This window comes from Stomoxys calcitrans, chromosome 2 (genome assembly GCF_963082655.1).
Source record: "Stomoxys calcitrans chromosome 2, idStoCalc2.1, whole genome shotgun sequence".
Taxonomy (NCBI): domain Eukaryota; kingdom Metazoa; phylum Arthropoda; class Insecta; order Diptera; family Muscidae; genus Stomoxys; species Stomoxys calcitrans.
Window position 1 is genome coordinate 195,824,946 of NC_081553.1, and position 26,451 is coordinate 195,851,396.

The 26,451-nt window shown below is 35.9% G+C and overlaps 1 protein-coding gene across 5 annotated transcripts in view; it reads left to right on the plus strand.

Moving 5' to 3' along the window:
- LOC106086373 (tight junction protein ZO-1) overlaps nt 1–26,451 on the plus strand; it is a 445,342-nt gene that overhangs the window by 166,063 nt on the left and 252,828 nt on the right. For all 5 annotated transcript variants that reach the window (XM_013251024.2, XM_013251022.2, XM_013251023.2 and 2 more), the window contains exon 2: nt 22,618–22,693. In XM_013251024.2, the coding sequence (XP_013106478.2) occupies nt 22,618–22,693 (76 nt within the window). The remainder of the gene's footprint in view (nt 1–22,617; nt 22,694–26,451) is intronic.

Genomic DNA, 26,451 nt, shown 5'->3' on the forward strand with positions numbered 1-26,451 from the left:
TAATTTAATTGTGGTCCGAACCGGACCATATCTTGATATCGTTTTAATAGCGGAGCAATTCTTTTCTTATAACCTTTTTTGCCTAAGAAGAGATGCCGGGAAAAGAACTCGACAAATGCGATCCATGGTGGAGGGTATATAAGATTCGGCCCGGCCGAACTTAGCACGCTTTTACTTGTTTTTTTTTTAATTTTGGCAACGTTAATTTTTGTGTAATTAAAAAAAAATCCGACAACATTGATTCTTATAGTTAATTTTGGCAAAATTTTATTTTACCAAAAATTTTATCATATTTTTACAGAAATGTTTTTTAGAATATTTTGCCAAACATTTTTTGCTGGAAGGTTGTAAAAAAATTTTGTTAATTTTTTTTTTCGTATAAAATTTCAAATTTGTTTAAATCAGCCGATGCAGTAGGTCTTTAATCGATCTAATTGTAACCCATCGGCTCCTGCTGCCTTAATGTTCTTCAGATGGCTTATCACTACTTTCACAACATTCTGGCCTGGGGGTATGCAATCTGTAACGTCATTAGGGATCGGTACTATGGCCCACACTAAGGGGATACCAGCTTTTTGTAATGCACGTAGTTGTAGATGGGAACAGCAGGAATGGCTGCATAATTTATTGTGTTCTTGCCTTTCATACATTCTAAGCAACCAGTTGGTAACCTACCCTATTTGTCTAGTCTAGTAAATTGATTATTTTATTCAATCATACCTTCTAATTTTGTTTTTTTTTTCTGTATATTTTATTAACTGAAATGATAAGTTGTCAGGTTAAGTAAAATTTATATGACACTTGCCACTTTAGCGACGGTGTGTATGTTAATTACTTTTAACACTTGTATTAAAATAAAAAAAAAAAACAAAACATAGTGCAAATGGTATGACAAATGCAAATTTAAAAACATTTGAAATTTATGCGAACAAGTTGGATATGCCTCTTCAAAGCCAAGTGCAATATATAAGTTACACTACAAAACGCCTCAATTTCAGCCCATATCAAGCATGGCAAGCCATGAAAACTAGTTTACCACAATGACTATGGTTAACAATCAAAATATTACGAATATTTTCAAGGTATTGAGTATAAGCTGAGAAAATGTGGCCGCCTTCTGCTTTAGTCACTTGACAAGAAGTGAAGACAGCTTAATTGTTTTCCTTTTTTTTTTTTGAAAATTATAACACTACACATATATAATCGTTTTAGGTATAACATCATAAACTTAGTTTTATTACTTTGTTGAAAAAAAAACAAATCAAAAAAGGAAACCCAGTCATACCATAAGGCCTTCAATCATCGTGGGAATTTTTTTGCTTGGACTCCTCACTTCACATCAACTGCTGTTGACAACTTTCATTCTCACTTAAATATCGGCCACCATCATTGAGAAATTGAGCCCGCCTCTTCACTGAAAAATATTTCAAAGTCACTAGCCTTTGTCTAGTTGTAGTGCATACTTGAAGTGCTTTGTAGTTATTTATCCAGTCATCCATCCCAACCATCCATTCATCAATCCCTAGCCGTCTGTCTGTCTGTGCAATTGAGAGACGATCTTTCAATAATCAAATAAATTGAAACACAATGGCAAAAATGAATTGCAGTTGCTGCTGTTTCTGATGCTGGTGGAGGCTTATAAATGTTAAAATTCAACTACAAAAATGGTCCAATCAACCAACCCACTTCTTCAAATGAACAACAATTGCAAATAACCCAGCATACAATGCTTTACAATTATGGAGTGTTAAAGAGGCAGTTTTTTATGGATTGTGAATTTAAGATTGACTTTGTCTGACCTATCAGTTCAACAATTTTGGGCAATATTCAAAAATTAAAAAAAAAAAATTTAATTGATTTTAAATCTTTTTACAAATTTTACAAAATTTTCTCAACATTTTTTATAACGGGTTTTAAAATTATTATAAAATTATTTTAAAATTTTTAGAAAATTATTTTAACATTTTTTTGAAATTTTTTCAGTTGCAAATTTCGTAACAATTTTTGCAAGAAATTTTTTTTATATTTTTAAAATTTTTTTTTTCAATGTTAGCTTTGTGAATTGAAAAGTAACTATCGATTTAACATTTTTGGGCAATTTATTAAAGTAAGGCGCGTGTGTGCTATTGTCAAAATACTTTGACTGACTGCTGCATCGCGATTTCTGTTACGCCATGTAACTTCACCAACACCTTTTTCAAATTGTTTAAGGTGCTCTACACACCCAACGACTATTGAGTACGGTGTAGAGTACGAATTTATTTTGAAATAGGGCTCAATAAATCCTCTAGCCCTCCCAAACGCAGTAAGGGAGATGAAAGACTTCTTTCTACTATTCCGACTCAAACTAATCACCAGTGTAAAGAACAACAAATTGCCAAACTCTTTTTGTTTTCAAAGTTTTGTATAATTTTTGGAAAATTAGTTTAAAATTTTTTCAATAATTTTAAAATTTTTTCAATCATTTTAAAATTTTTTCAATAATTTTAAAATTTTTTCAATAATTCTAAAATTTTTTCAATAATTTCTTTTTTTCAATCAGTTTCAAAATTTATTTAAACATTTTTTTATTGGAAATTTTGTCAGTATTTAATTTTTGCATAAATTTTTTTTTTCAAATTGGTTTTTCAAAATCTTTTTAAATTTTTTCAAAACCTTTTTAAAGATTATCTCAAATCTTTTCCAAACTTTTTAAATTTTTTTTAATGTTTTAAATTTTTATTATAATTTTCAATAGTTTTTTTAAATTTTTTTTTTTAAATTTTCGTAATTTTTTTCAAAAATTATGCCCTTTAACTTTTTTATACCCACTACCATAGGATTTTTTACTTTAATTGGCTATGACAGAATATTTGTTCCACTAGCCGATGGCTAGCGTCTCAATTCGTTCCAAGCCCCACGATCTTCTGCGCTCATTCTAAAATCTCTGACACCAAGTTTCGAGGTGTCTCCCACAACTTGATCTTTCCATCGGTCTTTTGGTCTTCCCGGTTTGCGTGTACCACCGTGTTTGCCTTCAAAAGACTTCTTTGCTGGAGCTTCTTCAACCATTCTGACAACATGACCTAGCCAACACAGCCGTGGGTTTTTGATGCGTGTAACTATGCTTTCGTCGTCATACAGCTCGTGGTTCATACGTCGCCTATATTCTCCATTAACGCAAACTGGTTCATATATTTTAAGAAGAATCTTTCTTTCAAATACTTCAAGTACTGCCTCATCTGCTTTCACAAGTACCCATGCTTCAAAACCATATAACAGCACGGGTAGTGTCAGTGTCTTGTATAGTGTAATCTTCGTCTGTCGAGAGGTGGCCTTGTTTCTAAACTGCTTACTTAGTCCAAAGTAGCATCTGTTTGTCAGTATTATTCTTCGCTTAATCTTAAAACTGGTGGCATTCGTTTCGGTTACGGTGGTGCCGAGGTAGATAAAGTTACTGACTGTCTCAAAGTTGTGGTTCCCAACTTTCTCCATTTTCTTTATCTGCTCGGTTGTGCAAGGCACTACCATAGGGTGGGAGTACAGTAATCTAGTCATCCCTAGGACCCCATAAAGTATATATATTCTTGATTCACTCGACATCCTGAGTCGAACTAGACACGTCCGTCCGTCCGATAGCGGTCGAACGCGTGGAGGCCACTGTAGCGCTGAGGTTAGTATGTCCGCCTATGACGCTGAACGCCTGGGTTCAATTTCTGGCGAGACCATCAGAAAAATTTTCAATGGTCGTTTTACCCTCCTAATGCTGGTACTATGCCATATAAAACTCTCTCCAAATAGGTGTCGCACTGCGGCACGCCGTTCGGACTCGGCTATAAAAGAGAGGCCTCTTATCATTAGCTTGCCCCTGTTCTTTAGTGGAATGTTCATGGGCAAAATTAAGCTAGTCGCTTGAAATTTTATACAGATACATAATATTGATGTAGATCGTTGAGGATTGCAAATGGGCCATATCGGTTCAGATTTACATATGGCTCCCATATAAATCGATATCCACGATAGACTTCTTGAGCCCCTGGAAGCCGCAATTTTTTTTCGATTTGGCTCAAATTTTGCATGCCGTGTTTGGTTAGGACATCCAACAACGTGCAAAATCGGAAATTTATCTACGGTATGAACTTTAATTGCGAATTGAATTTTCGATTCAACATTTTTGAGCAAAATTCATAAATTTTTTTTTAAATTTTTTCAAAAATTTTTCAAATTTTTAAAATTTTTTTTTTTTAAATTTTTTACAAAATTTTCAGAATTTTTAACATTTGCTTGAAATTTTATTAAATCTTTTTAACTGTTTTCTAACATTTTTAAATTTTTTAAAAAAAACAATTAAATTTGAAGAAAAAAATTTTTTTAATTATTTTTAAAAAAATTGTGTAAGGTTGAAATTTATCTACGATATGAACTTTGATTGCGAATTGAATTATAGATTCAGCATTTTTGAGCAATATTCATAAAATTTTTCTTTATCATTTTAAATGTTTTCAAAATTTTTTTAAACATTTTCAATTTTTTTTTTGAATTTTGTTAGTTTTTAAATTTTTTTATTTTTTTTTATATTTTCAGAATTTTTAACATTTGTTTAAATTTTTTTTTTAAATCTCTTCAATTGTTTTTTGAGTTTTTTTTAAACGTTTTTGAAAAATCAATTTCAATTCAATTTTGTTTTTAATTTTTCAACATGTATTTCAATTAAAATTTTTGTCAGATTTTAACTTCTAAGAACATTTTGTGTTACTTAATTTTTTTTGTTTTTCGAAATTTTTTGAAAAAATTGTTCAAATCTATTTAAAAGATTTTTAAATTTTTTTTTTATGTTGTTAATTTTTTTTTTAGTTTTTTTTTAAATCTTTGCAATTTTTGTTTTGAAAAATTTTTAATTTTTAAAATTCTCTCATAATTTTTTATTTAATTTTCTCAACATTTTTGTAGAAATTTTGTCTAAGTTTTTTTTTAGAACTTTTTTTAAAGCTTTTTTGCTAAAATATTTTAGACATTTTTTTGGCTTTACAAATTTTCTTAATATTTTTTAGGAAATTTGGTAAATTTTTGACGCTTTTATATTTGAAAATTTTGTCAGAATTTGAAATTAAAAAAAAATTTATATAAAAAACTAATTCCGCTAAGAATATTTATTTTGATTTCAAAAATATTCCCAAAAGAAAGTGAAACCATTTCATTGCCCTGACCAAAACCAAATAAAAATCACAACTACAATTCTTTTTTTAATCACATTAAACCATCAAGTCCAAATGCCCATGTCATGACCATTGCAGCGAGAATAATTTAATCGCCTTATAAAGAGCCACACAGAACTTTTCTTACAGACAGCGAAGCAGACGGAATGGTAATTGTTGAACATTCAAGTAGAGTGTTGACGGCCTACAGACCCCCATTACTCATCTTAATGAAAATTTCTCAACATTTTCTGCTATGTGACCATTCCATTTCAGGGCTCTTTTTAAGTCATAATGTTTTTTTTTTTTTCTTGGGTCTGGTAGAAATTCCTTTGAAGATTCACCACCATTACCTACACCGACGCCTTCTCTGCCTACTACTGTCCAGACAATGGGCAAATAATTTTTTTTTTATGTCTGAGTTTTGATTTGTCTTTTGCGCTCCTTTATTGTGGCGATTACAATGTGACATAATTTTCAAGACACTAAAAGAAGATTTAAAACATTTTGAAGTGGATTTTTTTTTTGTTTGTCCACTTCTCCAAGTCTTATTCTCCTTCAGCATTTATTTCTTTTCATTGTAATCCTCTTTAAAGATATCACAAAAAAAAAACAACAACAACAATGGACAAATTGAAGCTGGCGAGAAAAAATATGCACACCAGTCAATAGTAGCATGGAAAAATGTGTCAGCTATGTAATTGTTCTGTTTATGAGTCATTTTTTAAGCAGGGCTCTATAGAGGAGTAAATGAATGCCTTTTTAAGTAGGCGAACATGTAGGAAGTTCTTTAGGAAAATCTCGATTTAATGAGTCTCAAAGTAGATATTCAAATAGGCTGTTGCAGTCGTAAGACAATGTGCAAAGATGGTGTAGAAATTGCAATGAATATGACAATCAAGCAACAATAAGAAATCTGGGAAGTTTCCCCTTGACTCCAAAAACAGTTCATAATGTTTGAAGTGTTGATCATTTAACTAATATCATACATATTACTAGCTATAATGGTGAATCGCGATTTCTAACATGCCATGTATCAACACTTTTGTGAAATTGATTAAGGTGCTCTACATACCCAACGACTGTTGAGTACGGTGTAGAGCATGTTTTTGTAATTTTTAATGATATAATTTTTTGACGATTTCGCGGAATTTTGTGAAGAATTTGGCCGAGATTTTATTTCAAAATGTGGTCGATTAAAAAACACTCATTAATTTCTCCATCTACTGAACGAATTATTAAATTCGGAGTAAAATACCACAACGGCAACACTGGGCTTTTTATATGATTAGGTGATGGGTATGGTCATTCAAAAATTTTTTTTCATAATATTCAGCTTTTTTTTCCATTTGACCTAACAAACATTTTTAGTAAAGCCGTTATTTTAAACAACATTTAGCGGATATGTTCATCACCGTCCTAGTTTTACAAATGCTTTGATCTTTGTTTATTCTTTCTCATTAAGTTCCTTATACATGAATTGTGAGAATTTCTTTTACTTCAACAGAAAAAGTAAATAAACTTGTTACAATTGTTCTTATTTCGCTTCTTCTTTTTCGTTAGGTTTTTGCGAAAAATCTGATATATTTGTTGAACATTTCTTGCACAAGAAACGGAAGTCATATTGAAATATGGTGGCCATTCACTATAATATTTCAGTGTAAAATTTTGTTGGTTTTTTCCCTCATGTTCTCATTTGTGGTTTAGTGGTGTGCGTTACCCGGCTCATGTTCTTCTAGACGAAGAAATTAAATACGTTCTGCGTGTTTTTTTATTTTGTTTTCGCTGTGCAAATCTGGAGACGTGGTTGAAAAGATGCAAAAAAGTAGTAATTTAAACTTTCCGTATGAAATAAAGTTCCCAGAGCAATGTCTGCCAAGCCAACACTTAGTCAGTTAGTCACATAGTGTTTGAGAGAGAGAAAGATTCCCAAGAATTTTCACACACAAACATCGACCGCATTTACTATGCAAACAATCGAATGGCCATAGTGCTGATGGTATGAATATCAGCGATGAAAGCCGGTTAATGAAGATGATATCACGTATCCCCAGATGTCTAGGCGTGTGTGTGTGTGACGATTTGTTTCAGAAAAACCTAGAGCTATAATTATTGGAATAGAAAATGTAATGTTAGCTATTTGCCATGGATGCAGCACCAATCAACCAACAAACGGCATTAAATAAACCGCAATAGTTTACTTTCGGAAATTTCCAGAGGATTTTTCACAAATGTCATAGAAATCTAAGAAAAAAAATTTTAATAATGAAGCGAAATTTGAACATTTTACCAAATGGAAGTTGGCTGCTAAAGTGTTGATCTTTTTTTTTTTTGCATGTTCTCTTCAAAATTATGGGAATTCTAAATAATGATGATGACTTTATGGCAGAAAATACAAAACCTGAGAGCATTAATGACAAAATATTAAATTAGCCTAAACACAGCAAAAGGCGTAGGAGAGGGGAGAACATTTTTTATGAAAGTAAAATATGGCGAAGAATTCTATTGAAATAAAATATTGACAAATTCTTCTTTTGGGATTTTGACGAAAAATACTATAGAAATAAAATATTGACAAATTTTTTCAAAACTAAAATTTTGGAAAAATATATAAAAAACATGTTCAAAGTTTTTGAGGAAAGAAAAATCGAAACGCTTAAGAAAAAGAATTTGAAATATTTAAAAAATTTTGAAAATAATATTTGATACATTTTTAAGGTAGCTTTTCACTAAGTAACCGTTGAGTGGAGTGGAAATGAATTCATTTCGCTCCTTAAAAAAATACAGTATCTCGGATAAGGTACTACCCATTGTTCAAAAATGTTTAAAGCCTTTCAAGGACAACTTCGATTGTATTATCCTTAAGGTGGTTGGTGATCTGCGTCTGTTTCTGGTGGAGAGGCAGATCTAAAGGTCAGCTGTAGGCTCCAAAGACCCAACAGCTTCAGTGGTGGCATTAGACGGTAGCATGTAGTCCGACACTTTACAGGTGTGGGTGCCATTGCACCTGCAGTCAAGAGTAATGCTTCAAGCGCACAACCAGTCGTTAACGAATCAGAAGAGACGGATTTCCCAGAGGGATGTGCAGTTCATTCCCTCCTTTTAAGTAAAGGTGGTGTTTCCAAATCAAACTAAGACAGCGACTGGGATTCGCAGCTGAATCGAGAAATGACGTCAGCAATATGACTGCAGCAGTGAAGGAGGGCTTTGCAAATCGCACAAGAAGATCGAAAAACAAACCGGGGTTACGACGAAGGTGACTGAGGAATATATACCGGCAACGCAATAGGGTGAAAGTACAGGATGCTCGTAGTCCTTGTGCCGAATTTCATCAAAATTGGATGAAAATTGAGAACTCTAGGGGCTCAAAAAGTCAGAACTGGGCATCGGTTTATATCGGGGCTACGAAGGTTTACACCGGGGTACGACGAAGGTGGCTGAGGAATATATACTGGCAACGCAATAGGGTGAAAGTGCAGTATGATCGTAGTCCTTGTGCCGAATTTCATCCAAATTGGATGAAAATTGAGACTCTAGGGGCTCAAGAAGTCAGAATTGGCCATCGGTTTATATCGGGACTATATTAGCTTTTAGACGTTGGAAGTCGGAACAGAAGTCCTTGTGCCAAATATCAGCCAAATCAATAGAAAATTCAGGCTTCTAGGGGCTCAAGAAGTCAAATCTGGAAATCGGTGTATATAGGAGCTATATCAGACCGATTCGAAACATACTTGGCATGGAGATTAGAAGTCGAAACAAGAGCCCTTATGCCAAATCGGATAAAAATTGAGGCCTCCAGGGTCTTAATAAGTCAAAAATGACGATCGGTTTATATGGGGGCTATATCCAAATCGGGTCCGATGTGGCCTATTTGTCGCCAATGAGCTATGGTGATAAAAAGTATCCGGGCAAAATTTCAAGTGGATGTCTATTCGTTCGCACGCTATCGTGACTTCGAAAGCTATCGCAGAAATTGGAAACCGCGAAAAAGCAGAAGCAGCTAAGCAGGCCAAGAACAGCAGAGACTCTCACGACATCTAATAACATGTCTATGCCTTCGACGGTGCAAAATAAGAGAAGTACACCGAGTCCAGTCGATGAAAACCTCGGCAAAAAGAAGAAGGACAAAGCTGTAGAAATGAGACCACCAGCGACAACGGCCGAAAAGAGGAAGTCCGACAAAGAGGCAAAAATGCCGAAGATGCCCCGCGGCGAAAACCGTGAGCTCGGAAACCACAGAAACGTAAGCAGGGACCGGAGGCCGTGGTAATACAACCGAAACAAGAGCTTTTACCCAACGACCTACAGTTATATAAAGTATCCGTGGGCAATTTTAAGTGGATATCTTTATTCTTTAGAACGCTTCGTGACTTCGTACGCTACCGCAGTAATTGGTAAACCGTGGAGAATCAGCTATGTAGGCCAAGAACAGCAAAACCTCTCACGACATCTAATAACATGTGTATGCTTTCGACGGCGCAAAGTATGAGGAGCGCATCTTATCCAGTGGATGAAAACCCCGGCAAAAAGAAGAAGGACAAAGCTGTAGAAATGAGACCACCAATGAAAACGGCCGAAAGGTGGAAGCCCGACAAAGAGTCAAAAATGCCGAAGAGTACCCCGCGACGAAAACCGCGAGTTTGGAAACCGAGGAAACGTGGGCAGAGACCCGAGACCGTGACAAAAAAACCGAAAGAAGGGCACAGCTACGCAGAAGTGCTCCGGGACCTTAGGCTTAACGCGAAACCGGAGGAATCCGAAGTTGCCATCCGCTCCGTCCAGAAGACGAAAACTGGTGTTATTCTCCTCGTGATGGTCAGAATGGGAATAAGGAAAGAGTGGGTGAGCGCTGCGAAACATAGTCTGTCTCATGAGATGTTAAATTTTGAATGGGCCAACTTGATTGATTCCGGGTGAGCCAGCTTGGCCCACGCCACCATATGGGGCTAGCAGCCAAATACTCTGGAGACACTCCCCGGCTCCCTAGATCCGCAGGATTATCTTCCGAGTGAACGTTATACCAATTGTGGTTTCCTACATTATATTATCCTATGGTGGTGGGTATAAATAGAGCGTTAGCGGACAACCTGGGAATGAAAGGGGGAGATCACGGATGACATGATGAGGCATTTGATGCAAATGCATTTAGGCATTTTTAAGGCACCCAGAGAAAAGGCCTCAAGCCGATCAAAAATCGCATAATATAAAATATATATATATATATATAAAAATGAAATTGTTGCGCTTTGTTTGTTTATTATTTGTTTGAACCCGGCTGGGCTCCCGGTGAAAATAGGGTACTACATTTTTATACCCTCCACCATAAGATGGGGGGTATACTAATTTCGTCATTCTGATTGTAACTACTCGAAATATTCGTCTGAGACCCCATAAAGTATATATATTCTTGATCGTCGTGAAATTTTATGTCGATCTAGCCATGTCCGTCCGTCTGTCCGTCCGTCCGTCTGTCTGTCGAAAGCACGCTAACATCCGAAGGAGTAAAGCTAGCTGCTTAAAATTTTGCACAAATACTTCTTGTTAGTGTAGGTCGGTTGGTATTGTAAATGGGCCATATCGGTCCATGTTTTGATATAGCTGCCATATAAACCGATCTTGGGTCTTGACTTCTTGAGCCTCTAGAGTGCGCAATTCTTATCCGATTGGAATGAAATTTTGCACGACGTGTTTCGTTATGATATCCAACAACTTTGCCAAGTATGGTTGCATCGGTCCATAACCTGATATAGCTGTCATATAAACCGATCTGGGGTCTTGACTTCTTGAGCCTCTAGAAGGCGCAATTCTTATCCGATTGGAATGAAATTTTGCACGACGTGTTTCGTTATGATATCCAACAACTGTGCCAAGTATGGTTCAAATCGGTCCATAACCTGATATAGCTGCCATATAAACCGATCTGTGGTCTTGATTTCTTGAGCCTCTAGAGTGCGCAATTCTTATCCGATTGAAATGAAATTTTGCACGACGTGTTTTGTTACGATATCCAACAACTGTGCCAAGTATGGTTCAAATCGGTCCATAACCTTATATAGCTGTCATATAAACCGATCTTGGGTCTTGACTTCTTGAGCCTCTAGAGTGCGCAATTCCTATCCGATTTGAATGAATTTTGGTACGTAGTATTTTGTTATGATATCCAACAACTGTACCAAATATGGTTCAAATCGGTTCATAACTTGATATAGCTGTCATATAAACAGATCTGGGGACTTGACTTCTTGAGCTTCTAGAGGGCGCAATTCCTATCCGATTTGGCTGAAATTTCGCAAGACGTTTTTTATTGTTACTTTTAACAACTATGTAAAAAAAAGTACAAGTCGGTTTATAACCTGATATAGCTGCCATATAGACCGATCTGGGATCTTGACTTCTTGAGCCTCTAGAGGTCGCAATTATTATCCGATTTGCCTGAAATTTTGTACGACGGATTCTCTCATGACCATTAACATACGTGTTTATTATGGTCTGAATCGGTCTATAGCCCGATACAGATCCCATATAAATCGATCTCTCTATTTTACTTCTTGAGCCCACAAAGGGCGCAATTCTTATTCGAATTGGCTGACATGTTACACAGGTCTCCAACATATAATTTAATTGTGGTCCAAACAGGACCATATCTTGATATCGTTTTAATAGCAGAGCAACTCTTTTCTTATATCCTTTTTAGCCTAAGAAGAGATGCCGGGAAAAGAACTCGACAAATGCGATCCATGGTGGAGGGTATATAAGATTCGGCCCGGCCGAACTTAGCACGCTTTTACTTGTTTGATATCCGAATGGTGGGTGGATCATCTCCCAAACCCCAATTTTCAAAAACGCCAGATCTCTGAGATACGTGCACCGATGTTAGCGAAATTTTATTTTTAGCGGGGGGCTACCCCCAAAAACCCCTAACAGGACTCTTTCACCGCTTTGGGTAATATGGGTATCAAATGAAAGATATTTAAAATTGACATACAAATGCAGCAGCACATATTTACCGATTGGGAGAATAAGGATATCAATTGGGAGGAATTTCAAGTAGAGTAAAAAGTTGGCATACAAATTTATTCCTTGGTTTTTCCTTCAAATTGGGATAGACACAGGAGTACCTGCGGATCTTAAACAATGTGCGATTCCAAGTGGTAGCTATGAAATATGATTTTTGTATATAGATAAGCAATAAAAAAAATTAATTAGTGTGGATCTGAACGAGGCCCGCAGCCCTGAATATCTCGATCGCAACCTTCAAAATGCTTGACATAAAATCGTGCTCTAGCACGATGATAATATTATTTCAGGGTCCGCCACCTCAACTCCCCTCCTACTATGGCAATAAATAATGAGTATTTGATAGTAGAAAACGAAATTGATATCCAATTTTGAGGCCAAGTGTTTGGGGTCGTCTCACCCCTTAAACTCCGCCTAAACCAATGGAAATTGGGGCTCAATTAAAGGAAAATTGAGAGTAGAGCACGATGCTGATATTTTTTCAGGGCTAAGTGTGTGGGTAGCCGCCCCACCCTACATAACCCTCAAACTGGACACCTTTATGGAAAAAGGGACTCCAATGTGGTTTTTGGTGGGAATCTGATATCTACTTTCGGGTCAAACCAAAACCAAGAAAATTAAGTAGATCTACATCCAAACTTTAATGGGCCGACCCTCTCTTACCATATTTTCAAAAACGCCAGACCTCGGGGATGGATGGGGCTATTTAAGCGAAATTTTGTTTGTTTATAATAACTCAAAAACAGAAATTTGGTATCTTTATTTAAGGTGGGATATCAAGGGGGACCGCCCTACCTCCAAAGCCTGCCAAATGGAAATATAAATCAATAATGACAAAATGGGGTTCAAATGAAAGGTATTTGAGACCAGGTCACGAATTTGATATATGGGCGCCTACCTCACCCCAAAAATACCCCCATACCGGATATATTTACCGACCACAGCAATATTAGGCTCAAATTAAAGGTATTTGGGAGTAGAGCACGAAAATCGTATCCACATTGGAGCGAAATATCTGAAAGGCTTGCCAGCACCCCACAACAGGATTTATTTCTTGTCGTGGCAGTATAGGGCTCAGATAAAATAAGAGTGTGAAAGAAGGTGCAGCGGAGTGGGCCCTGTCCAGCCAGTTTTCTATAAAATTTCCCCTTATAAAAAAAAATCTTAAAAGCAAGAAAAAAAATTGTTGGCTGAAAATAAAATTTTGACAATATTTTCTTTAGAAATAAAATTTTGTTAAATTTTCAATAGAAATAAAATTTGGTTAGATTTTCTATAGAAAAAAAAAAATACAAAATTTTCTGTGAAAAAAATTTTGAAAAAATATTCTATAGAAATATAATTTTTACAAAACTTTTGTATAGAAATAAAATTTTGTATTTAAGTAAAATTTCGACAAATTTCAGTTTCTCCTACTCCCCAAGACATAAATTTTGCCTACGCCACTGCTTAGCTATTTACTTAAATTTTCTGCTTGAGTGATTCACTAAGTGTAGGTGTATGGGATTCTTCACACCTTTATTTTAATGATCCTCCTTTTTTTGCTTCTTCCCTCTCGGCCTCCCTCCCCTTAGAAATTAATTAACTTTTATGGAAGTTCGGAGGTAAAAAAAAATAATGAATTTTACAATCATCATTTGCCAAAGCCTTATGGCTTCAAATTATTATTTTTGTAATTTTTTTTTTGTTTTGAATTTCAGCCGCTGTTTGCAAAATTATTTGTTTTTTTCTTGACCTTGGCAGAGAATCTTTGAACTTCATTTAAAATTCTTCCCCCCTTTTGGTGTGGATACCTTTTGTTTTCGGTATTGATGATGTTTCAAACTAAAAATTTATATGTGAACATGGTTTGGCCATATTGTTTGTTAGTCATTATGCAAAGTTGCCATTGTTGATTATGTGTTCTGTGAAAAAAACTCCTTCAAATGTTTTAAATGTTTAAAATGTATTTTTTCAAGTGCTTCTTTTGTTTTCGCAATTGATGTGGCTTTTCGAGAAGATAATCATCATCGTTTGAAGTGATCGTAAATTGTTTTTGTGTCTTTTAAAAGATTTCTTTCAACTACTGATGCGAGAGCCAACACTTTGTGGGCTAGTATTGACTGTTATTGGGGTTGAGTTGATGGAATTAGAAAAAAAATCATTGACTAATTGCCAGCAGATGTTCAAAATGTTATTGACTCTGCGCGTATATTTGTTTTTTTTTATTTGTTTGATTTCTAAGGAGGTGAACAGAAATAAAAACATATCAAGTGTTATTGAAATAAATTTAAAAAATAATTTTTTTGATGTCAAACTTACAATTGGTTTGAAATAGGTATGAATCGAACTATGAAGTAGTATCAAGGTTGATTGATTACTTGGCCAGAACATTGAATTAAATTTTAGAAATTGTGGTATTTGGTTGTTTAGTTTGATGTTTAACCTTGATTCATTGAGAAGTGTTTGTAACAGGTTCTGATTGGTCACATGTTGGTGATAAAATGAATTTGATAAATTTAATTTTCACAATAAATATAAAATCTTGCAAAATATTTCTTTTGAAAATGAAAATTTCTTCAAAATCAAAGGAAGAAAAAATTTTCTATAGAAATAAAATTTTTACAAAAACAAGAAAAATATTCTAGGATTTCTTTGTCCAGATGAAACCAGTAGGCTTTGATTTTGCTTCTATTTAGAATAGATAGAAAATAAAAACATAAAAATGCATTAGGGCCAGAGGCCACCGTAGCGCAAAGGTTAGCATGTCCGCCTATGACGTTGAACGCTTGGCTTCGAATCCTGGCGAGACCATTAGAAAAACAAACATTTTCAGCGGTGGTTTTCTCCTCCTAATGCAGGCAACATTTGTGAGGTACTGAGCCATGTAAAACTTCTCTCCAAAGAGGTGTCGCACTGCGGCACGCCGTTCGGACTCGGCTATGAATCGGACTGCTCTCATTGATATGTGAGAAGTTTGCCCCTGTTCCTTAGTGGAATGTTCAAGCGCAACATTTGCATTTTGCTTTTAGGACAATACGTCGCTATGTTTTACTTATACAGAATTCGTTTCGAAAACGCCTTAATGATATAAATACCACATTAACCACGCTCGACAACACTGTCTTTTCCTTTTGCTTTTTACTATAGAAAAAATTTTATATTTTTCTAAAATGTTGACCGAAATGCCTATAAAATAAAATTTTAGAACATTTTCTGTAAAAATTAATTTTTTAAAATTTCCTTTAGAGAAAGTCATTTTTTGTACCCATTACCTGAGAAAAGAGTAGATTTGGGCCTGTTTGCTTGGGCAAGGGTAGTTTTAGTACCATTTTCCTTAAACAAGGATATTTTTGTATCCTTTTCCTTTGGACAAAGGTGGTTTTAGTACCCATTTCGTTTGGCAAGGGTAATTTTACTAGCCTTTTCCTTGGGCAAGGGTAGGTTTAGTACAATTTTCCTTCGGCGAGGGTGGTTTAAGTAAACTTTTCCTTGAGAAAGGGTGGTTTTAGTACCTTTTTCCTTGGGCAAAGGTGGTTTTAGTACCGATTTCCTTTGTCAAGGGCAATTGTAGTAGCCTTTTCTTTGGGAAGGGTGGTTTCAGTACCCTTTTCCTTGGGCATGGGTGGTTTTAGTACCCTTTTCCTTGGGGATGGGTGGTTTTAATATACTTTTCGTTAGGCAAGAGTGGTTTTAGTAACCTTTCCCTTGGACAAGGGTAGTTTTAGTATTCTTTTCCTTGGGCAAGGGTAGCTTTAGTACCCCATTCTTTGGGGATGGGTTGTTTTACTACCCTTTTCCTTGAGCAAGGGTAGTTTTAGCACAGTTTTCCTTGGGAAAGGGTGGTTTCAGTACCCCTTTCCTTTCGCAAATGTAATTTTAGTAGCCATTTCTTTGTGAGAGGGTAGATTTAGTACCCTTTTTCTTGGGCAAGGGTGTTTTTAGTACCATTTTCCTTGGGCAAGGGTGGTTTAAGTAAATTTTTCTTTGGGTAAGGGTGGTTTCAGTACCCTTTTCCTTGAGCATGGGTGGTTTTAGTACCCTTTTCCTTGGGAAAGGGTAGTTTTAATACCCTTTCCTTGGGCAAGGGTAGTTTTAGTACCATTTTCCTCAGGCAAGGATAAGGAAAATGGTAGGCAAGGGTAATTTAAGTACCTTTTCCCTTGGACAAGGGTAGTTTTAGTTCCTTTTGCTGTGGGCAAGGGTAGTTTTAGTACCCTTTGCCTTGGGCAAGCGTAGTGATAGTACCCTTTTCCTTATGCAAGGGTAGTTTTGGTACCCTTCCTTGGGCAGGGGAAGTTTTAGTAGCTTTTGCCTTGGCCAATGTGAATTTTAGAAAGTTTTGTCAAGGGTAAGGGTATTTTTGGTACCTTTTTGCCTTAGTCAAGGGTAGTTTTAGTACCCTTTGCTTTGCGCAAAGGTTGTTTTGGTAGCTTTAGCCCTGGGTAAGTGTGGTTTAAGTAGCATGTTTTTGCGCATGGGTAGTTTTATCACACATTTGCTTGGCTATGGGTAGTTTTAACACCCTTGTCTTTGGCAGGTGCAATTTTTTTTGAAGTTTCAAAAAAAGCTATAACTTTAACAACATTTTTCATAAAAATAATTATCGAATAAAAATTTAAATCATTTTTCTATAAAAATAAATTGTGATAAAATGTGCAATAGGGAAAGTCAGTTTTAGTACCGTTTTTCTAGGAGAACAGAAGTTTTAAGGCCTTTTTTTGGGCAAGGGTAGTTTTAACCCCTTTTTCTTAGTCAGGTGTAGTTCTAGTACCCTTTTCATTGGGCAAGGGTAGTTTTGGTACCCTTTTCATTGGGCAAGGGTAGTTTTAGTATCCTTTTCCCTGTGCAAGGGTGATTTTAGTATCAGTTTCCTTGGTCAAATGTACTTTTTGTACCCTTTTCCTTGGGCAAGTGTACTTTTAGTACTCTTTTCCCTGGACAAAGGAACTTATAGTACCCTTTTCCGTGTGCAAGCGTACTCTTAGTACCCTTTTCCTTGGGCAAGGGTATTTTTAGTTTCCTTTGACTTGGGCAGATATATTTTGAGTACCCTTTGCCTTGGGTAAGGGCAGTTTAAGTACCCTTAATCTTGGGCAAGGGTAATTTTAGTACCTTTTGCCTTGGACAAGGGTAGTTTTAGTACCTTTTACCGTGGGCAAGGAAAGATTTAGTTCCCTTTGCCTTGGGCGAGGGTACTTTTAGTACCTGTTGCATGACCAATGATACTTTTAGCACCCCCTTTCCTGGGGCAGGGTACTTTTAGTATCCTTTTCCCTGTGCAAGGGTTTTTTTTGAACCCTTTTCCCTGTACAAGGGCAATTTTAGTTCCCTTTTCGCTAAGCAAATCTACTTTTAGTACTCTTTTGCCCGGGCCAGGGTACTTTTAGTACTCTTTCCCCGGGCAAGGGAACTTATAGTACCCTTCTCCCTTGTGCAAGCGTACTTTTAGTGGCCTTTTCCTTGGGCAAGAATACTCAGTTTCCAACTAAATTGTTTTTAGCTTGCCTTAGAATAGCCGAAGACAAATTTCATTTCAATTTTTTTATTTTATAAAAAATTTTGAACAACTCGATCTTCGTGCAAAATTCTCTGAAATGTTTATCTTTTTCTTTTTATCCTAGTATTAGGGCGTTCACTCGATTATTCGTTATTCGATTAACCCATTATTCGCGGCCTTTCAAAATATCGAACATTTGAAAATGAAACATTTTGAAATAAACAGATAACCGAGTGATTTAGGACGGTTAATCGATTTATCGTTTGTTTGTGAAACAAGCTTAAAAATGTATGAATTGTGTAATTTTGCTGCCCAAAAAACATTTGGTTTCTACTTGGGCAAAATTTCATTCGACGGTGATGAGAAATATTTTTTTTTTTGTTCAAAAAGGAGTAAAGGAGTATTAATAGGCCAATAATACTTCAAGTCGACATACCTGTATGAAAAATATTTGAAGGTTAAGATCGCAAAATATATCTGCAAAATGCAAATTTTGCCCATGAACATTCCACTAAGGAACAGGGGCAAACTTCTCACATATCAGTGAGTGCAGTCCGATTTGAATTTAAGGTCAATGATAAGGGACCTCCTTTTTATAGCCGAGTTCGAATGGAGTGCCGCAGTGCGACACCTCTTTGGAGAGGAGTTTTACATGGCTTAGTACCTCACAAATGTTGCCAGCATTAGGAGGGGAAAACCACCGCTGAAAATGTTTTCTGATGGTCTCGCCAGGTTTCGAACTCAGGCGTTCAGCCTCATAGGCGGACATGCCAACCTCTGCGCTACGGTGGCCTCCATATATATATCTAACTTTGTTTTATTATCTTTAACAATTATTATCAGTTAATTGTTCAACCTGAATTTTCAAATAAACGATTAATCGAATAATCCAAAATTATAAATAAATATACCCTACCATAGAAACTTTTGCCAAAATATAGTTTTGGAGAAAATTTAATCGAATTTTGGATTTCTATGACGTTTTTGACAAAGTTTATTGTTGGGAAACATACAATTAGGTGTCTTTTTCACAACTTTTCTTTTTTTTTTTTGAGCACTTTCCCTTTCTAAATAGCGCTTACACCTTATCTTGGCCTATAATGACATTTTTTAATGTTATACCCTATATGGACGTTATAACTTTCAGCATTTGTTTCCCACACTGGTTAGTAAAAAAACCCCCTGTAGAGTTAAACAAACTCTTGTTAATGTAGCCATTACAGCAAGCTATTTAATTGTAAAGAGATACCTAAAAGAGGCGGTTTAAGTTGCATTTAAATAAGCATAGCGTGTACACTTCTTTAGTCTAAAATGCTTAACAATGGATAGGGGGCTTCTGGACTTTCCCATTAACTCAACCGTATCAAAAGATGAATGCATGTGAAAATTTGCAAAAAAAAAGGAAACAAGTAAAAAGATAAAACAAAAGCATCTGTAATTTCATGTTGTTGCACATTAAAGCTAAAATGTAGAACATCTGAATTGAGATAAGTTCATATGCTAAGTTCAAGGAAAAACAGCAGAAATTTATTTTTAGCGAGAGAAAAAAGAAGAGAAATAGCGGTATTAGTTAGGCAATGTAGTAGTTGCATGAGTTCTTTATGCAAAAGTAAAGAAATACGAAATTGTTCTTGAATTTATTTTCTAAGGCTTTTCTAAGCTATTCTTTGAAAAAAAGACAGTAAACTGATTATATTAAGCGGCACACTATCTTATAGAAATTTTAAAAATTTATTTAAAACTTTGCTTGTTAAGAATGTCTGACTCTGTATTAGAGTCCAAAGATTGAGAGGCACTGTAATTATTTTTGTATAAAGGCGTTTTAAAATCCACCCCCTACACAGTCCCATACTTGTCTTTTTTATGAATACAATAAATATCAATCTGTAATCAAAAGACTTAAGACACATGCTGAAAGAAATTATATCCAAAATAAGGTTTGTTGCTTAAGTCTTTTAACAAGGTTTGCTGTTTAAGTCGTTAAACAAGGTTTGTTGCTTAAGTCTTTTCGAACAAAGTTTGTTGTTTAAATCTTTTGTGGTGGATTAGATATTTTTTTTTAATTAAATTAATGCTTTGCTGGTTCTATTTTATTTTTTAGTCCGGAAAAAACAAACTTAAGACCTATGACACATCCTTAAGCAAGGAACGCAGACAAACAAAATAAATAAAAAAAAAAATAGTTTTTCCCCTCAGAAACAGATGTACCGATTTTTTTGAAATTTTCACAGATGGTGACCCCGTGGTGAAAATAGGGTACTACATTTTTTGATAACTGAAGGGGGGGGCGGACCCTCCCCCTTACCCAAATTTTCAGAAACGCCAGATCTCGGAGATGGGTGGTGCGATTTAATCGAAATCTGTGCTCTTATACAGTACCCTGAAAATAAAAATTTGAAATCCAAATTTCGGGTGGGGTATCTAGGGGGGACGCCCCACCCCAAAACCTACCAAACATATATTTAGACCAATCACGACAATATGGGACTCAAATGATAGGTATTTAGGATAAGAAAACATATCTTATATCCAATAGTCGGAACAAATGTTAGGGGGACCCCCCCAACCTCCCTAAATCGGACATATTTACCGACCATGGCAATATGGGACTCAAATGAAAGGTATTTGCGAGTAGAATACGAATCTGATATCCAAATGTGGGACCACGTTTCTGGGGGTCCACCCCTTCCCCTAAACGACCCCCATGCAGGACTTATTTACTGACCATGGGAATATGGGCCTTAAATAAAAGGTATTTGAATGTAGAATACGAATCTGATATCCAAATATGGGACCAAGTGTTTGGGGGGCCGCCTCTCACCAAAAACATCCCCTAAGGGGGACAAATTTACGACCATAGCAATATGGGGCTCAAATGAAAGGTCGTTGGGAGTAAAGCACCCCACCCCCACAACACCACCCAAAAAGTAAGTATTTGCTGACTATTGCAATATGAGGCTCAAATAAGATGGTTTATAAAGTGGAACACGTGTCCGATATATATTTATATTGTATATATATATTTATAAATATATTTATATTTATATCCGATATATTGGGTTGCCCAAAAAGTAATTGCGGATTTTTTAAAAGAAAGTAAATACATTTTTAAAAAAAATTAGAATTAACTTCAATCATACATACTTTTTTACACTTTTTTCTAAAGCAAGCTAAAAGTAACAGCTGATAACCGACAGAAGAAAGAATGCAATTACAGAGTCACAAGCTGTGAAATTTGTCAACGCCGACTATATGAAAAATCTGCAATTACTTTTTGGCAACCCAATATTTTCAAGGCCATCTCACCGAGTGGCCGCCCATCCCTCAAAACACCCCCCAAGCCGGTCATGTTTGCCAACTATGGAAATATGGGGCTCAAAAGGGAGTGGGAGTAGGCCACGTATTTGATATCAACATTGGGGGCTAACTGTCTAGCGGAAGTCCCACCACCATAACAACCCCCAAATAGGACGTATTTGCTCACCAAGACAATTTGGGGCTTAAAGAGAGTGGAACTAAATATTCATAGTTTTTAGGGCCAATACCCCAAACCGGACATATTTGCTGACTTTTGCAAATAAGATTAGAAAACGGATTTGATATCCAATTTCGAGGCCAATGGCAATATGGGGTTCAAATAAATCATATATAGATATATGAGAATAGAGCACGTTGCTGATATACTTTCCGGGCTTAGTGTTTGGGGGGACCACCCCAATCCACAAAACACCCCTAAATCGGGCATATTTACCAACCATGTCAATGTGGAGCTTAAATGAAAGGTATTGGGGGGTAGAGCAAGAATTGATACCCATTTTCGGGACCAATTTTCCGGGGGTCTACCCCTTTTCCAAAATACCCCACAAACAGCAATTTTTTAATGACCATCGCAATATGGGGCACAAATAAAGGTATTTGGGAGTAGAATACGAATTTGATATCCAAATATAGGACCATGTATTTAGGGCATCACCCCTTTTCCAAAACACCCCCAAAGGGAAACAAATTTTTCGAGCATGCCAATATGTGGCTCAAATGAAAGGTATTTGAGATTAGAAAACGAATTCGATAACCTAATTGATAACCATGCCAATATGTGGCTCAAATGAAAGGCATTTGAGATAAGATTTGATTACCTATTTTGGGCCCATGTGTTTAGGGGACGCCTCATCCTGTAAACTCCTCTTAAGCCAATGGCAATATGGGGTTTAAATAAATGGTATTTGAGAGAAGAGCACGATGCTGATATTTTTCCAGGGCCAAGTATCTGGGGGACCACCTCTCCCCCGAAAACACCACTAAATCAGACATCATGACAATATCGGGCTGAAATGATGTATTTTAAGAAGGGAGTACACCTTACATCCAAATTTAAATTCGTAGACCAATAAAGATCAGATAAAGGCACATTTATTGTTAAACTGTTAGTCAAGTTAGCATGGTATTTCACTAAAAGATCTTTAATTGCCTTCCTAGGAAACTTTTGTTTCATATAAAGTAAAAGAAGACGCAGCGGAGCGGGCTCGGGTCAGCTAGTTTCAAATAAAAGAACAAACATGTAAAACAATTTAAAAAAAAATATCAAAAATATTTTTTTCCATTTATAAAATTTCTAAAAAAAGTAATAATAAATTATTAGTAATTTTTTTCTTTTTATATATTTATATCATATAAATGATTTTTTTTTATTAAAACAAATTTCAAGGTTATTTTGTAAAACTTGGGGATTACTTCATAGTATGATACAAAAAGACATTTTTTTAGACGCATAACCATTAACCTACCCTCAAACAATTTTTCATCATATTGTTTCCCTCCACATTTTTGTATTTTTTTTTTTTTGAAACTTCAAAAAAAAAATGCTCTTCACTTTGACACAAGCATTTCAAAATGATTGATTACTAAAATGTTGTCTTTCTTTGTCGTTTTTTTGGTAATTTCTTGCAGATGGCACCTTTGACGAGGAGAAGATAAATGAAGATAAATTGCAAAAAGAAATCGATACGATTGAATACATAGATAAGTAAGTACTAATACGTGTTTATTTTATTATCTTTAACCAAATTAGCATATCAAGCTCCCACGACCGCAATCATCTGGGGTATTTCGCTATGTGAAGACTATGCTCCAGCACCAAAGAGTATTTTTATAAAAATTTCACTTTTTTTCTAAGGCGCCAAAAATGCCATAAAAATAAAAGAAAAAAAAACCAAAAACCATAACATAAACGTTTGATTTCCATAAACATGAGCTTGTTGTTTTTGATTACAACCAACTCGGCAGCTCTTCTGTATATCTCCAACTTCAAGTGTTTTTTTGGTAAGCAAATATGCTAATTAGGTTTTATTTGCGGGTGATAAATAAATTCACCTGGCTCTTCGTTTAACATACTTTCTTCTCAATTTTCTTTGTTTTTTTTTTGTTTCATTTGGGTGTGTTGTTTTTGAATAGAAATCGTCTAGAGTTGGTAACCAAAAATTAAGACAAACGAGTTGTAATTTAAATACTTAAATAGTTAAATGTAGCAATCCATTTTATTAAATTTGAGAAAATTGACAATTTAAACTTAAATACCGGCTAATTTAAATTGGAATTAATGAAGTGAAGAATTTTTTTTTAATTGGTCTTTTTTTTGTTGGATTTTTTGCAGATTTTTTTCTGTTTCAGTTTCACTTTCACTTCAGTTTTGATAAGTTGATGGCTATTGGGCAAATTTACAATGTTGAGTGTATGTTTAAAAACGAGTTATTCGGTAAATTCGTTTTTTAAGTTCATTGCCTTAGAGCCATGTCAGCCTGCATGGATGAATCTTCTTCATATTTCTTCATCTTCCTCAAATATGGCTGCATGATTTTAGCTAAATAAAATGGTCTGCCTTTTCATTTGGGGTTTCATGTCCACCTCAATTTTGTGGTTATTAATCAAACAGGTGTAACCAGTGTTATTTAAAATCCAATACAATAAAAGAGTAATAACTCAAACAAAAAAAAAAAAAAAACAAGTAAAAAGGCGTTAAGTTCGGCCGGGCCGAACTTTCGATACCCACCACCTCGGATATATATGTAAACCACCTTTCATCAAAATCTGGTGCAAAACTCATATATATATATAGCTATATCAATATATGTTCCGATTTGGACCAAATACTTATAAGTAAAAAACATTGTTCAATTGTATATAACAAAATATTGGTCTTTTTAGTAGGTATATCTAAAAGTAAACCGATTTGAACTATATACGACACGGATGTCGAAAAGCATAAAATAAGTCAGTGTGCCAAATTTCAGTGCAATCGGATTAAAAAAGCGCCTTTTATGGGGCCAAGACTTTAAAACGAGAGATCGGTCTATATGGCAGCTATATGCAAATCCTGATCGATCTAGACCAAATTGCAGAAATATGTGGAGGGGCTTAAACAATACAATAAATGATCGGACTATATGGCAGCTATATCCAAATCTGGACCGATCTCAGCCAAATTGACGGAGGATGTTGAAGGGGATAACACAACTCACTGTCCCAAATTTCCGCAAAATTGGATAATAAATGTGGCTTTTATGGGCCTAAGACCCTAAATTGGAGGATCGGTCTATATGGCATCTATACTTAAATCTGAATCGATCTAAGCCACATTGACGGAGAAAGTCGAGGGGCTTAAGACAACGTACTGTCCCAAATTTCAACAAAATCGGATAATAAATGTGGCTTTTATGGGCCTATGACCCTAAATCGGAGGATCGGTCTATATGGCAGCTATATCCAAATCTGAAGCGATCTGAACCATATTGACAGAGGATGTCGAGAGGCCTAAGACAACATACTGTCCCAAATTTCAGCAAAATCGGATAATGAATGTTGCTATTATGGGCCTTACACCATAAATCGGAGGATCGATCTATATGGCAGCTATATCCAAATCTGGACCGATCTGAGCCAAATTCACGAAGGATGTCGATGGGCCTTACACAATTCACTGCCCCGAATTTCATCAAAATCGGATAATAAATGTGGCTTTTGTGGGCCTAAGACCCTAAACCGGAGGATCGGTCTATATGGCAGCTATAACCAAATCTGAACCGATCTGGACCAAATTAAAGAAACATGTCAAAGGGCCTAAGACAACTCACTGTCCCAAATTTCAGCGAAATCGGACCATAAATGTGGCTTTTATGGGCCTTAGACCCTAAATCTGAGGATCGGTCTATATGACAGCTATATCCAAATCTGGACCGATCTGAGCCAAATTGACAAAGGATGTCGAAGGGCCTAACACAACTCACTGTCCCAAATTTCAACAAAATCGGATAATAAATTTGGATTTTATGGGCCTAAGACCCTAAATCGGCGGATCGGTCTATATGGGGGCTATATCAAGATATAGTCCGATATAGCCCATCTTCGAACTTAACCTGCTTATGGAAAAAAAATCTGTGCTCAATATCTCTATTTTTAAAGACTGTAGCGTGATTTCAACAGACAGACGGACAGACGGACGGACATGGCTAGACCGTCTTAGATTTTTACGCTGATCAAGAATATATATACTTTATAGGGTCGGAAATAGATATTTCGATGTGTTGCAAACGGAATGACAAAATGAATATACCCCCATCCTTCGGTGGTGGGTATAAAAACAAGTAAAAGCGTGCTAAGTTCGGCCGGGCCGAATCTTATATACCCTCCACCATTGATAGCATCTGTCGAGTTCTTTTCCCGGCATCTCTTCTTAGGCAAAAAGGATATAAGAAGGTCCGGTTTGGACCACAATTATATGTTGGAGACCTGTGTAAAATGTCAGCCAATTCGAATAAGAATTGCGCCCTTTGGGGGCTCAAGAAGTAAAATAGAGAGATCGATTTATATGGGAGCTGTATCGGGCTATAGACCGACTCAGACCATAAAAAACACGTATGTTGATGGTCATGAGAGAATCCGTCGTACGAAATTTCAGGCAAATCGGATAATAATTGCGACCTCTTGAGGCTCAAGAAGTCAAAATCCCAGATCGGTTTATATGGCCGCTATATCAGGTTATGAACCGATTTGAACCATACTTGGCACAGTTGTTGAATATCATAACAAAATACTACGTGCAAGTTTTAATTCCAATCGGATAAGAATTGCGCACTCTAGAGGCTCAAGAAATCAAGACCCAAGATCGGTTTATATTGCAGCTATACCAAGTTATGGAGCGATTTGAACCATACTTGGCAAAGTTGTTGGATATCATAACAAAACACGTCATGCAAAATTTCATTCCAATCGGATAAGAATTGCGCACTCTAGAGGCTCAAGAAGACAAGACCCAAGATCGGTTTATATGGCAGCTATATCAAAACATGGACCGATATGGCCCATTTACAATACCAACCGACCTACACTAATAAGAAGTATTTGTGCAAATTTTCAAGCGGCTAGTTTTACTCCTTCGGAAGTTAGCGTGCTTTCGACAGACAGACGGACGGACGGACGGACAGACGGACGGACATGGCTAGATTGACATAAAATGTCGCGATGATCAAGAATATATATACTTTATGGGATCGCAGACGAATATTTCGAGTAGTTTGTTCCGTATAAACTTAAAACGGCTGAACCAATTACCTTTTACAGATTTCACAGATTGTGTGGGTTGGTCTGAAAGGAAACATAGGCTATATAATTTTTTGATATCGGTTGGGGGGCGGACCCTCCCCCTTACCGCAAAAGTACTACCCAAAAAAGTGGACCTATCGGGACAATATGGGATTCAAATGAGGGTATTCAAGAGTAGAGTACAAA